Here is a 14,800-nt window from a genome sequence, read left to right as displayed (position 1 = left end):
GCTCCTGGCCTGTTCCATCTTGCTACTGTCTACAATAAAATGGTGTTTGCAACATCTCTGCCTGTGTCTCTGTGTCGGAGGGCCATGAAAATGCCACTCGGATGGCATGTTGTAGCCGGAACTGCTACAGTGGCACATGAACAGGTATTTGTGAACAGGGAAGAGACACAGGCGATGGTGGTGAAATGTACCTGTTTATTGTAGAGAGTGGGCTCGATGGAACAAGCCCAAAGAAGATGGACAACATGTCATGACAAGGGCTTCTCTGGTGTGTGTGTGGGGCTGGGTGGTTTAAGGTGGAGGTACACTTAAAAAGAAGTAGAAGCTTTTGACCAAAAAGACGCGTTCAGGACAAAATGAGAACACATTGACGCGGTGATCTTGGTTCTTGCAGTGTTCCCTGTGCAAGTCGATCTTTGTCTTTGGTCTTTCTCTCGTTCTGAGACCTCACCTTGTCGCGGTTGGTCCAAATGTCGTTGCGTCATAGCAGGGGACGGACTTCAACCTCCCTTTCCGGGTCATACAATCTCCTTATTTTGCCGGGTCAACAAGCTTGTTTTTTTTCCCGGAGCCGCAACATTCAGAGCATGTTTTATAGATACCGTATAAACCGGTACTCAAATAAAAACCAGTAAACAAATATGAATCTGAGTCAGTGTGTGTGTTTTTTTTCTCCTCCAGCGCTCTGACAGTATCCTGGGTCATGTTCACCGGTGGTTCTAACATCTTCACATTACATGGAATATGGAGGATTGATCTTTACCCTGACGGTCGCCTTAAAGGAAACGATCGATCTGCGCTGTTCAGTGCTATTCAGTGTCTCAGTAAGTGACCTACATTTCTCCATGTAATCTAACGGGAATATTTACCTCCACGGTTTAACATTTTTCTACTATTTATAAATCAAACTCGGCTTTGAAAATACGTTATATAAAATAATTATAAAAAAACACAAAGGAACACACGTCTGGAAAAATGTCATTTTCCTTGAAGAAAGATTTTTTTCAACTTATGTGGCTGTTCCTGGCGATTTTAGAAATGCGCGAGATAGCGGGTTTTGCTGCGTGGGTCACATATATCATGTGTAGAGCAAACAGGCAGATAAAAAACACAACAAAACACACTGGACCGCTTTAAAGCTATGTGCTTGATTATCCCTCAAGTTTGAATACATAATGTTAAAACTTAAAGCAGGTGAACATTTTAAATTTCCTGATCAAGCTGCCTTTGCATTTGACAACTTTATGAGTCAAGTTTATGTCTATTGTATCACCTCGATGGAATTCGCATGGTGATTGACTGGAAGTTTTAGGATAAAATTACCATCCAATCCTGGGTGGTTGAGGACTCACTTTTTGTATCCAGACACCAGCTCCAGATAGTTGGTTGGGGTGACATAGTTGTGTCTCTTGAGCTCCACCTTCATCCTGTTGGAGAACTCGGCCACCGACTGGTGCATGGTCACAAAGATACTGGCCACCTTAGTGTGGATCTAAAACACATCACATTCAAAGGCACTGATTTAAAAAACCGACACAACTTGTGTTGCCTGACTCTGTCTTCCACTTGCCAGGTGTTGATTAATGAAACTTTCATAAAGATCTCAAGCAATTTGTGTGTGTGTGTGTGTGTGTGTGTGTGTGTGTGTGTGTGTGTGTGTGTGTGTGTGTGTGTGTGTGTGTGTGTCTCACCCCCTCCACAGATCCCAGGTCCAATCCATCCAGGTACCTCTCAGCCACCTCCAGCAGAGCGTCTCTGGGCCACTCACTGAACCAGTTGATGGTGGTGCAGTTGACCAGCGCTGGGTACTGACGGATACGGTTCCTATTGGCCCATGTGCACGTTTATCAATACGGCTCCAGCCAGATAACAATACAGCACCAGCCAACTAAAAATATGATAGTACTTTAAGAATATTTTACAGTTTTTATGCGATAACTGCTTCCTTTTCAGAAAGAAAGCAGTTATGGAGCTCATGGAGAACAGGAGGTCAGAACAGAGTGCAGCACGACACTTATCAAACAGCGCACAGAGAAATATTATTATTACTGTTTGAGATGATGAGAGAGGAGGGGAAGAAGAATTAAGGGAGGAATGGAGAGGTGGAAATTCTATGTTCCAGCTACCTGAAGGGTTCCCCCACTGGGCTCATGCACAGCACCACATGCAGGTTGTTCCTGACTCTCTCCGTCAGGTATCTGAACATGGAGTCTGGAGTCTCCAGGACGTTGTCATGCCTGGCAGACTCTGACAGGGTGCGGCACACCTGGAGGGAGGCGGAAAAAAAAAGCTTTCTGATGAGACCGCAACCCAACACGGGGCAGCTCGGTGAGACGCGGATTATTTGACTGGGACTAATGCCTCTCACTGTTGAATTAGTGGAGTTTCTTTTTTATTTAAGATGAGTTATTCAAGGCTGCAAGGCTGATTTTATGAGTCTATTCCAAAAAAAAAAAAATTATACTAATCAGGGAGGAAAACTGAAAATGTGAAAATGTATGTATGTTCAAGGTGAACATACAACCAAGAATCTCTCCGTGTTCACCTCATCAAACTCATCCTGCTTGTACAGGTTGGGAACCTCTCCCGAACTCAGGATGTTGTTGATGTCCTCTAGGAAGGACTCGTCCGTCACCTGGGTGTCGTTGAAAAGGAACACGGTGGGCTTGTTGTCCACTCCCGTGAGACGGTACAGCTCCTTGATGTCTGGAGACAAGGACACGGCGGGAAGTACGTTTCCTTTAAACCACTGCAGATCAGTACCGTACCAATTTTTGTTACGATCTTAACTTTTAAGCATGTTTTAAGCGGGCAGTCATTTAGTGCTGTGGCAGAAAACAAAGGATGTCTCACCCTCTCTGAACTCCTGCTTGCGGTACTGCTTGGTGACCTCCACCATGAACACCCGGTACTCACAGATGAAGGCGGCCAACTTGGACAGGCTCTGCCTGCCTGAGCCCCCCACACCAACCAGGAGCATGTTTCCCCTGGGCTGGCTGATCACACGCACCACACGGGTGACTGGAGAGGGAGAGAGAGAGAGAGAGAGAGACAGAGAGACAGAGAGACAGAGAGAGAGAGAGAGAGAGAGAGAGAGAGAGAGAGAGAGAGAGAGAGAGAGAGAGAGAGAGAGAGAGAGAGAGAGAGAGAGAGAGAGAGAGAGAGAGAGAGAGAGAGAGAGAGAGAGAGAGAGAGAGAGAGAGAGAGAGAGAGAGAGAGAGAGAGAGAGAGAGAGAGAGAGAGATCATTGTCTCCAATGCTGTCCTTGTTATGTAACGTCATGTTGTCGAGTTGGTGTTCATCAATCTGCGACGCTACAGGAGGGGCATGACTGTGAACAGTGGGGTTTCATGATGTTGATTGAGGATGGTTAAGAAAAAGAAATACTGTAACCGTATTAAGATAATTTGAAAAAACTTGGATATTTGACATTTCTAGGATATCGGACATGTGGGGATAGAAAGTCCAAATAAAAGAGTGATCCGGACGAGTCCATCAGTTACTACTGAAGTTCCCAATCCGTGCTGTACAGTAAATTGTGTTACGGCGAGCATTTGCAACGCTCCATTATTCTATTCATATCTCTTTGAATTCATATTTCTCTTTGCTCGGTACCAAGGTAACCTATATCTAAAGGTGTGTTCAATTTAAATTTGCCACAGAAAAGTAGGCTGAAGATTAAATAAGGACAGCAATCACTGTAAACTCTATGTGATAAAAATGGGTTTGACCACAAGCAAACATTAATCCCTTTTTTTCACTGTTTAAACGCTGTATTACAGACTAAATAACGCTTGACAAGCACTGTCTACTATTATGTTGCCCTCTCCTCATTGCTCACCTTGCCAACCTTATTTTCGAGAATAAAAAGTCATCTGTAATGATCTATTACAGTGGAAAAATACCCCTTTGCATGTACACTAGGCAACACATGAAGACAAATAACATCATCTGCTCATTGAGACACACACAAACAGGCCGCCAGCTTCCTGGATGGTGTGTGTTGTCGCCACAGTAATGCAGCTGTATTGATTTGTAATGCGACACAGTGCAGTGGGATATTGATGGCAGAGCAGGCGGAGAGAGAGAGAGGCCTGTGTGTTTTAACTCCAGGGAAGCTTTTAAATGCGACCCCACACTGTGTGTTTCAGAGGCATCTTCAAACTATGTCGGGATGGCGAAAGGGTCAAAATAATGAACGTGCAGCACACAACCTCACAGGCCCCCGGAAGTCGGAGCGAACAGGAAGTGGTGTGAGATCGATTGGGAGAGCGGGGCTCGGGGAGCGCACACTTTCAAGAGCTAGATGGAAGGTGGAACGGCGATATTGCGATATCGGGAAACGGCATAGGAGTATCATGGGAGCCTGTGCTCATATTGGGACTGTGTGTTTTAAGCAAGTGTGTGTCTGTGTTTGTGTGTGTGTGTCCCCCAGGTCGTACCGTGCTCGATGGCGTCTCTGAAGAGCACCAGGCTCATGGGCACCGTGCCGGGTGTCAGGTTGTAGTCCTCCAGTTTTGTCTCCATGAAGACCTTGAGCGTCTTCATGTCCACCAGGTCCTCATAGACACGAGGCTCCTTCAGGAATTCCCCTGAAACACACACACACACACACACACACACACACACACACACACACACACACACACACACACACACACACACACACACACACACACACACACACACACACACACACACACACACACACACACACACACACACACACACACGTAAATATGTCAAATGTCCCATCAGCTGTAGTCATTAATCACAACTGATCGACTCTTCAATCGACGTTTGACATTGACAGTCCGTCACACAATCCATCACAAAGTCCACAATCAATCACAGACGTTTCTGTGAGGCCATCCATCACTTGTAGGTATATTTGTGCGCGCGGGCGCGTGTGTGTGGATGTCTGTGTGGCTGTGTGTGTGTGTGTGTGTGTGTGTGTGTGTGTGTGTGTGTGTGTGCGCGCGTTACCAAACACCGGGGGCTGTTTGTTGGGGCAGATGCTGTGGTAAGTGAGATTGAAGAGTGTGCCCAATTTCTCTGCCATTAGAGAGAGGAAGGCCTTCGCATCTTCTTGGTCGACCAGACGATCCGAGAACACCCTGCCAACACCACACCCAGCATGCACATACTCATCAGGATGCAGCATGAAGGCAGGATGCACATCGCATTTGACTAGCATCAAAAAATAAAGAACTTCCACAAAATAGAATTATCTTTAGCTCGGATCCTGAAAACTGTATGAACAATTTGGATCAATCAACACTCAAATGCATGTGCAATGATCAAAAGTGGAAACAAATAATCAGTTTGTAAAAAAATTTGCATTGTTTTACTTCATGTGATTTTGATGTAAAGGGTCTTTGAGAATTGGGAAAAGCGCAAAACAAATAACGTGTTCTATCATTGTCATTTTTATTATTTCAATCAATAAAACGCAGGACAACAAGAGACAAACATTGACCAGTTTGCCGAGCCTGTCTTCAGGGTATGTGTTTTCAGCAGGTTAAAAAATATATATTTCAATAGGTAACTACAGAGATGACCCATTGAGAGAGGGGGGAGAGAGAGAGAGAGGGAGGGAGGTTTGATACCTAAAGCACTCATGGATCCACAGTCTAGTTATACTCTGCTTGGTATCATGGTAGTCTCTGTGAGCTCTCAGGAGGCCCTGAAACACCTAGAGAGAGAGAGAGAGAGAGCGAGAGAGCGAGAGAGCGAGAGAGCGAGAGAGAGAGAGCGCGAGAGAGAAGAGAAGATTTTGAAGAAGAATCAAAATCTCAAGTTAAATTATTCAACCTTCTATTATTGATATTTTGCAGAATAATGTTAATTACTCCCACGTTGCCCTCGTTATACTGTAAATGCCCCGTCAGGCAAGCCAATGAACCAAATTAGATTTTAATGAATCCCTAATCCTCACCCCAAAAGTCTGCCTGTGTATGTTTGCGTGGGCTGGTACCTTGGAGATGTCCCTGAGGTTGAACAGGTAGTGGTTCTTAGCCGGGGTGGGCCGGAAACGGGCGACAACCTCGGAGTAGAGCTCCAACGTGGCCTCGGTCAAAACGTTCCCGATGGGCAGGACGCTCTCTGCGAACACCTGCAGCTTCTGGTTGATCATGGTGCCGAAGATACGCTTGATCTGAGACTCCTGCGGTTGGGAAAGTACAAAGGCAGTAAAAACTAGGCACACGTCTCCACTCCTCCTTTGTTGCTGAGGTATTGGAAGTTCAAGGTGTGTGTTCCTCCGCCCGCCGCAGCAACGCCGCCTGAGTTATCATCGTGATAAGGATATGAAAATGTCAGGAATAATAGCGCGAGGAGGGCGAAGAGGGGAGGACGGAAAGGGTAAAAGAGAGCAGGAAAGGAAGAGGAGCTCCGTGGGACTCACGTTGGGGAAGGTCATGTTGATGAGGCTGAAGCGGCTCTGGAGGCGGCTGGAGATTTGGCTCCTCCCACCACCAGGGGGCCCCATGGACGCCAACAGGAACATACCCTACTCATATGAGCGCATACGCACGCACGCAGCGCACACACACACAGACACACACACACACACTATTCTCTTAGTACGATTAAGGAAAATATAAACTGGTGAAGTTCAAGTCAACAAAGGTGACGAAGGGAAGAAAACAGAAATGGCTAACGCCAACACCTCTCGCTCTGTATGCGTGAGTCACAAACGCACAGCGCCTCACCTTGACATACATGGGCGTCTGCTTCTCGCGGTCGTACCAGAAGCCGTAGTCAATCCACAGCCGCAGCAGCTCCAGCGGCGGCTGGGAGCCGAAGTGGTCGGGCGCCGGCATGTTGAGGTCGTCCAGGAAACACAGCATGCGCTTCCCGCCGACGGGGGCGTACACGCCCTTGGTCCTCTTCTCCACGCGGCTCTCGATGATGGCCTGGACGTTGTTGGACGTGGTCTGGAGCGGAGGAAAGAGGGAAAGAGAAAGACGCAAAAAGAGGGGGAGGTACAGTTGTTGCCAAGGTGGGAATGATTCTCACTTAGCCAAAAATAGAATTAAAAATAAAACCTAATGATTACGAGTGTTCATTGAAGCCAAGGTTGCTGAGCTATTATGAAGCGTGGTGACTCCACTAGAAAATTGGGGGAAAAAAATGTATTCATCAAGATTTTATACCATGTAGAGTAAGAACTAGCCACGACACAATGATTATGACTCATCGACATTTTTACTATTGTAATAATGGTCTTTGCAAGTGAACCAGAGATAGTTCAGGTTTTTTTTGCATACTACCGTAATTTCCGGACTATAAGCGGCTACTTTTTATCCACGCTTTGAACCTCGCGGCTTATCCAATGACGTGGCTAATTCATGGATTTTTTTTTTTATATTTTTGAAAAATTCCGTGGGTGCGGCTTATATTCAGGTGCGCTTAATAGTCCGGAAAGTACGGTAAGCTCACCGGCTGGCGGCTACATTTTTGTCTCCCAGTTGAAGATTTGAACAGATTCTCAGCAGGCTCACTGGGGAAACCTGACGCTAATAATGACAGTCGCTGAAATGTTATTGATGGGCCCCCCGAGTTTGGTTTTGAGGCTGCAGTCCATCAACACCATGCCTGAATAGTCCCTGACTACTTCTATGTGTACTAAAACGGAAAAAAAAAAAAAGTGCTTTTCTTTAGGATCTGACATATGATATGTCGTTTGATATGTCTTGGTATCAGATTTGGGGTGGGGGACTGGGTGACATACATGGATACCCTATGTTGGCTGGTAGAAAACCAATATATTATAACAATATGATGAGGAATCTATTCACACAAATACACCCTCATTTAATTTCTCTCACTGAGGCAAACATACAGCATATTGGATGTAGAAGTGGGCACAAAGAGAGACGCGCGTGCACACACACACACACACACACACACACACACACACACACACACACACACACACACACACACACACACACACACACACACACACACACACACACACACACACACACACACACACACACACACACACACACACACACCTGTGAAGACATGTTGATGGTGAGGACGGCCCACTTGGTGGGGTCCAGGCCTTGCAGGACGCTCTGGGCCACAGAGGTCTTTCCGGTGCCCACAGGCCCCGCGAGCAGCAGCGGGTACTGGCCTGCCACCAGAGAACTGACCAGGAAGTTGTACCTGACGGTGTCCACGGTGGGAACCATGATCTTATAAAACGGTGCACTGCGGGAGATGAGAGAAAAACTCAACGGTATGGAAACGAGGCGTCAAGACAACAAGGAGGAGCTTGGGTACAAAGAGAGTAGCAGGCAGAAGTAGCAGAAGAATAAAACAAAAAAGATGTTTAGACCAATAAGACCTTCCAACTTCCTGTTTGGCCCTGACCGTGTAAAAATAAGTCATTTATGTTTTTTTGCTCAAGTTTGTGCACCAGGGCACAGGCACATGCCACAGCAGTTAAATAATCAAAAAGCTCCTTTACCAAAGATTTCAGCAAACACACACACAAACACACACGCACGCACGCAGGCAGGCATGCAGGCAGTCAGGCAGGCACGCACGCACGCCCAGGTGCCGATCTAAATGGCTGTACACAGCGTCCAGACGGTTCCTCACTTGGCAGCGTAGCGCCAGCTCTTTGGCAGCTGGTCTTCAAAAGAAGCCCAGGTTTTGGTCTTGCTGTCAACATAGTACTCGTAGATTGTGTCCTGAAAGAGAGTTCAACGAAAGTTGGTCAAAATCTATTAATAACTATCACAATCACAACAATCACAAAAAATGCATTTCTAACGAATGAATAAAACATTTTTTAATAAAAATTTGATTGAGAACGTCGACTCATCCAAACCAGAGAACCACCCCCCCGGCTCAGCTGATTTCTACAAACACATTATTCGATCACATCATTTTTAAACGCCAGATAGAAAAATCAATGTGGAGGCCTCTGTGCGATTCCAGACTCAACGCCGTTCTTTCGGGGGTTATGGCCTCATCAGTCCTGCCACAGCTCAACCTTTATGTAATTGTCATTATCATCTGACCTCATGGCAGCTTTGATTGCTTGGCTCTTTTTAAGCTGTTTTCTCTACTGGTCCTCAGGGGTGGTAGATGGGTTTGACAGCTTGCACATTAAATCCCGGTTTCAGAGGGTGGAAAAATATCTATACAGAACTGGGTTTGGTTCCGTGTTTGGTTCAACGTCCAAATGTAGCTTCATCAAAAAAAATATATGTTATGCAAAGATCGATGTTTGGTGGCCAAAATCAGGATTTTTCCCGTTTCCTGCAGATCGAAATGCTTATAAAGATGAACTTAAAGGGAGGGTAATATACATTTCATTAAAAGCTTATTCTCTTCATTTATGTGTGTGTGTGTGTGTGTGTGTTTGTGTGTGTCAATGGGGACCTTGTTGGGAAAGGTGGACCCTTCCATCTCGCGTAGGAAGTTGTCCATCTTCCTGCGGCCGTCCTCGTCCACTGAGGCGCACACGGACCAGATGAGGCTGAAGATGAACCAGAGCTCCACCATCTTGCTGTAGTGGTCCTTGTCAGAGGGGTTCACCTTGGTGGGGGGCGGTGAGACAGGCAAAGGCTTTGTTGTACCGTCAGGGGCAAAGACGTGCAAGGACACAGAGGAGTGGCGAGTTTGAAAAGAAAACCCGTTGCTTCTCCCTGCCGCTCTCAGCTTTACTGAGCTTCCGAACGAGTTCTCACTCAACTCGCTCTAAAGGTTTCTGCCAAAGAGAATGGCGATGTGTTGGTAGCAGCGCACAGGATGGATTAGCTTTGTTGTTCTCGCCGCTCTCAATTGGAAGTAGAAAAAGCACTCACCCGTATGAGTAATGGGGCGGCGTGGAACAGGTAGAGCGTATACTTACTTCATCCAACTTTCTCTATGGCCTCCTCTGTCTTTTGCATTCATACTTAAACGTTAATAACGCTCGTACCAAGCTGAATAAGGCCACTATGAACCACGCTAATTATTATAATCTGAAAAATACCCCATTGGCGAGCGTGGCCAGGGAGTCGTAGAGGCGACAGAGGGAGGTCACTCCGTTGAGTTCGGTGATGGGGACCAGCTCCTTACAGCTGCTCTTCTTAAAGTCCAGTATCTTCTCCATGTACTTCTCAAACAGAGGATTGAGATGATCCACCTCAACCTGCGGACGACACATCGGTTGGATACATGATGGTGCAAGGGTGCTGGGGTTGGGGTGACGATTCGAAAAAAAAAAAAAACAATTAGCAGCACTAGTTGCTAACCGCTCCCGGCTGCTATCGGTGAGTTTTGCTGCACCTTGTTTCGCTTGTCCAGCCATGACTGGACGTAGGGCTTCCATCCCAGATCGGTGTAGTCGTTGTAGACCATCCCACAGCGAGACACTGTTGCCGGAGAGGCTACCGCTAAATCCTCCACCTCGAATAGCAGAGACACCTGGAAAACACACACTCACAAATTACCAGGCAAAAAGTTCCCCTAATTACCAAGGTTTCAAACGTGTGAACATATCATTGTTTACAAGTGAGAAAGCGATACGGATTGATCCAGATTGTCAAGTTATACGGCATAACCAATGAAGTACTGACACACATCTCGACAGACAGTTTTTCCGTAATTATAAGCATTTGTTGGAAGTCCCTCACCTGCTCAGGCATGGAGATCCTCTCTCCGTTGATGAGGGTGAGCACCTTGTTGTCGTCCATGACCGAGTTCATACTCTCGATCCAAAGCGTGTCCACAGGTCCGTCGAACACGATCCACTTCTCATCTGGCTTCTCATCTGGAGGCGATGGGGGGTAAGAGGTGTATAACTGTATGTGTTTGTGCGACGGTGGGTTCATAATGGGCAACTCGCTGGTTTTATAAAGGAGAGTAGAACTGAAACGACAAACCGCTCCCTGTTCTCCTGCTGAAAACACTGAGGCGCCAAGTGTGTTGTGTACCTGCACAAGCGGTCCTCATGAGGGAGGACAGCACTCCGTCCGTCCACTCATTGGTGGAGAGATTGCTCTCTCCGTACAGTTCTCCCAGGCTCACCGCCTTCGGGTTCAGAGGGTATTCCTGTCGGTCCATGCACCCAGGGGTCGTAGGTCACCACCACCAGGGTGTGGGGCAAAGGGTAGAGTAAGAGAAACGGGTAAAAAAAAAAGGCAAGTGAGTGCATCCTGGTAACCAATAGGTACCAATTAAGTGGAAATCGACAAGAACTCTTTTCTGTGCCCAACGTGGGACCTGGTTGACAAGATCTAGCCTCATTTATCTCTGACACGGATAGTTAAGGTTATTTTCCTGAATTGGAAAGTTAAGAGTGAGCTCACAACTGGTTTACATTTTGTGTAGTTTCATTGGGAATGTACATTCATTAGAAAAAAAAAAAGTGGAAGATAACTCTCTAAACATGTATTATTCCAGACAAGAACAAAGGAATAAAGATGAGACGGACAAACACAAAATATCTAGCCAGTTGATGATTTATATCGAGAAAGAGATTCCTGCTGCAATTTTTTGCTTAAAATTTCTCCTGCTATTGGAACGTGTCACCAGAACACTAGCTTTATAGCTGGACAGTGGGGCTAAGATGGTTGCCACCGGACCGCTGCCTCTGCTTGGCTCACAGACTGGCACACAGAATCTATTAGGCGAAAAAAAAATGTTTTTCTGAGACTGAACGAGACAGTTAATGTCTTCCTGAGACTTTTTGGTCTTCTCTTTTTTTTGCAGACAAGGTCATTGTTAAAAAGTGTGAAATATCAAGAGTGATTTTCAAGGGTTCTCGTTTTCCTGTGTTTCTTTCTCACTAAACCCATTATATAACTTATGAGCAGGAAACAGCCAGATACCATCGGCCGATCCACCCATCCAGACCTACCCGGACCACCTGGAAGTCAGGCTCCCCCTTGTGGTAGAGGGCGGTCATCGCCCTTTGCAGGGTCCTCCAGGTGACCGTCTTGCCGCTGCCGGTCTTGCCCACCAGCATGGTGGAGTGTCGAGAGTTCTTGGTCTCGTACAGCTGGATGCCCTTGGTCAGGGTGAAGTCGGTGACCTGCAAGCCTCTCTCGCGGAGCTCCGCCTCGAAGGCCTTCGTCAGCTGGATGACACGGATAGAGAGATGGTGAGACACAAGCACATGCACGCCAGAGAGAAAAAGACAAACAGGACTGTTGGTGACACATATACAGTACATGGCAGTGTGGCGGACAAAGGGGCGTGGTCAAGCGCCGGCTGCGGACGACAGCGCGGTCCCCCTTCCCGCAGCCGCCAAGCTGCTGCTTATTATTATCATCATCATCATCATTATATTCATCATTATCATTTGTTATTGAAACTTGTGGCCAGCATACCTTATTGTTTAAGGTGACAATAAAAACTCTCGCCATGTTGGCGCATCACGGCCAAAAAGACTCTCGTCTCCCTCCCTAAACCCTCACCTGTGGGTGGAGACTCCCACAGGCAGATAAACGGAGCAGGTTTTCATAAAGTTTTTCCGACAGGGGGTCGGTCCAAAGTCACAAGTTGATCCCCTCCAGATGGAGATGGTCTCCTTAAAACATGTTACAGTGCTGAGAGGCTGAGGCATGGCAGTAATAAAGCCAAAATTATAATATGGAGGTCAGCTCCCTGCAAAGCTGACTAAATGGAACATTCATTAGAACCATGCAAAGGATTTTTAATTCTCTTTTTTACAAAAACAGGAAGACTTCGTCGAAGGTGGCTGGGCACTGGGCTACCTTGCTGTAGTCGCTGGTCGGTGTGTTCACATCAGGGAAAAGGTCCTGGATGATCCCATCAAACAGCGGCACGTCCACCGACGTCAGTTTGGCAACGTTCATGTCCTTTATAGACATAAGCAATATCTGTGGAGAGGGCAGAGGTCAAAGATCAAAGATCAAAATGGCATGTCACACCCAACTTACCCTTATTGTTGTTATTTTTTTGCTGTCTGTTGTCTGTGGAGATAAGATGAGTGTTGCTTTATTGTGCAAGCTGTTGGAAATGTAATGCCCTCTGAGAACTAGAGGCAGCCGGGTACTAAAGTGACAAGATATTTAAATGTTTAGTCACCACACCAGCCATCCTTTTTAACAAGCAGACAGATGCAACTTTCACACATGAACTCCGGACATTGACGGAGTTCATGTGTGAGCCTCACCTGGACTGTGAAGTTGCCCTTTCACACATGTAGCACGCAACCGGAGATTGTTCGTGTCAGACGCATTCACACCTACTAGAAATATTCACTTTGTTTAATGTGAAAGGGCGGAGCCTGGGTAGAAACTGCAAGAGGCAGGACGTGATGCAATGACGCAATGATGCTGCAGAGTTTTACAGCACACACAAGATGGCGGACGAGACTACCGACTTATCTTTTGTTGCGTTGATGCTCCGTGAATTAGGACGTATCCGCAATATAAACGAAAGAGTGGAAAGGAATATAAACAAAAGCATAAAGGATTACGACGCAGCTATGCTCAGTGCACGAATATCCCACCAGAAAAAGGAAGCTGCAGCGTTGTGGATCCGTGGATCCGTGTCCCGCAGCACCGTGGGTCGCATCACAGAGACGTCCTCAACACGGAACAACCCCACTCGCTTGTTGTGAATTCTCCGGACAATCACCTGCTCTGTTCACACATACCCCTCGATCTGACTTTACGCAGACTTTATTCTAGGGTGCTGGCTGGGTAAAGTTAGTTTAATCTCTAGTCCAACTGATTGGGACATTTGCGTCCACACGTACAGCTCCTCCAGGCCAATGTGAGGATCAGTTCTGGGCTGCAGTGCATGTGTGAAAGCAGCCGGAGAGGCACAGTTAGAGAGGCTCTACCTCTTCACCGGCCGCGTTGGGGTGGTTGCGCCGCTTCTTGCCAGCGTAGCGGAGCAGAGAGGTGAGCGCACGCAGGCCATAGTCATAGTGGTCCTGTTGAGACAGCTGCTGCGACGCCAGGGAGTACAAAGTGACTACCTTCTTCGCCAGGGTCTAGACGACAGGCAGAGGGAGGGAGGGCGGACAGGATGGAGAGAAGGAGGGAAGAGAGAAGTAGGGAGAGAACACATTCAAAACGGAGCGGCAGGGTAAAAATGTCGGCCAGGCAGAATTCAGATACAGATACATCCATCATACACACTAGGCGAACAGGTCAGAACAGCAAGTCGGAATGGCGGGGTCACAAGACATTTTGATTTTTCTTTTTTCGGGTTCACAAGTCGAAAAAGTTTGTCTCATTTGTCTTTAGGAGTCGAGGTGTCGTTTGCGCTCAGCAATCAAAACCCCAGCGTGCGGCGCTACCTTGCAGTCGCTGAATCCTTCTCCGAACAGCGTGATCACAGCGATGTGGACAGAGTCTGGAACCACCATGGAGATGGGTCTGAACATGGACTTGAGATTGTCTGGCAGCTCAGAGCGACCAGCGTAACCTGGGGAGGGTCAGGAGGGCTGCACTTAGTGACAAACCATCACACTCAAGAGATTGTTAAGCCCTCTGAATAATACCACAGCAGAGCAGTGTGTGTGTGTGTGTGTGTGTGTGTGTGTGTGTGTGTGTGTGTGTGTGTGTGTGTGTGTGTGTGTGTGTGTGTGTGCCACCAGAAAGTGTACATCCTTTCACTCTCTGGTGTTACAGCTGGTTAGTTGTAAATCATGAGATAACATAATTAGGTGGAGCCCTGGTTAAAGTAAACCTAATTATTGTTCTGTTATTATTATATCTTGTTGTTTCAGGTATAGTTCAATTCTGAAGGAGTTAAAGAATGTGTATCCGAGGTAAGTACAACAACCAAACTGAGTGTGCATGAGTGCGGA

The 14,800-nt window shown here is 46.8% G+C and overlaps 1 protein-coding gene across 1 annotated transcript in view; it reads right to left on the bottom strand.

Annotated features, from left to right (window-relative positions):
* dnah2 (dynein, axonemal, heavy chain 2) overlaps nucleotides 1–14,800 on the bottom strand; it is a gene marked incomplete at its 3' end in the record, with an annotated part of 61,677 nt that overhangs the window by 20,152 nt on the left and 26,725 nt on the right. The window contains exons 34-55 of the mRNA XM_080023177.1: nucleotides 14,288–14,415; nucleotides 13,826–13,978; nucleotides 12,729–12,854; nucleotides 11,870–12,088; nucleotides 10,944–11,061; nucleotides 10,644–10,780; nucleotides 10,297–10,434; nucleotides 10,001–10,159; nucleotides 9,406–9,561; nucleotides 8,617–8,708; nucleotides 8,025–8,223; nucleotides 6,714–6,938; nucleotides 6,407–6,511; nucleotides 5,978–6,166; nucleotides 5,610–5,695; nucleotides 4,987–5,117; nucleotides 4,443–4,592; nucleotides 2,854–3,021; nucleotides 2,546–2,706; nucleotides 2,127–2,266; nucleotides 1,692–1,824; nucleotides 1,353–1,492 (exon numbers count right to left, since the gene is read on the bottom strand). Coding sequence (XP_079879303.1) covers nucleotides 1,353–1,492; nucleotides 1,692–1,824; nucleotides 2,127–2,266; nucleotides 2,546–2,706; nucleotides 2,854–3,021; nucleotides 4,443–4,592; nucleotides 4,987–5,117; nucleotides 5,610–5,695; nucleotides 5,978–6,166; nucleotides 6,407–6,511; nucleotides 6,714–6,938; nucleotides 8,025–8,223; nucleotides 8,617–8,708; nucleotides 9,406–9,561; nucleotides 10,001–10,159; nucleotides 10,297–10,434; nucleotides 10,644–10,780; nucleotides 10,944–11,061; nucleotides 11,870–12,088; nucleotides 12,729–12,854; nucleotides 13,826–13,978; nucleotides 14,288–14,415 — 3,253 coding nt within the window. The remainder of the gene's footprint in view (nucleotides 1–1,352; nucleotides 1,493–1,691; nucleotides 1,825–2,126; nucleotides 2,267–2,545; nucleotides 2,707–2,853; nucleotides 3,022–4,442; nucleotides 4,593–4,986; nucleotides 5,118–5,609; nucleotides 5,696–5,977; nucleotides 6,167–6,406; nucleotides 6,512–6,713; nucleotides 6,939–8,024; nucleotides 8,224–8,616; nucleotides 8,709–9,405; nucleotides 9,562–10,000; nucleotides 10,160–10,296; nucleotides 10,435–10,643; nucleotides 10,781–10,943; nucleotides 11,062–11,869; nucleotides 12,089–12,728; nucleotides 12,855–13,825; nucleotides 13,979–14,287; nucleotides 14,416–14,800) is intronic.

The sequence above is a fragment of the Zeus faber genome (assembly GCF_960531495.2).
Source record: "Zeus faber genome assembly, chromosome: 22".
Classification (NCBI taxonomy): Eukaryota; Metazoa; Chordata; class Actinopteri; order Zeiformes; family Zeidae; genus Zeus; species Zeus faber.
This window is presented reverse-complemented; position numbering and strand designations above follow the sequence as displayed.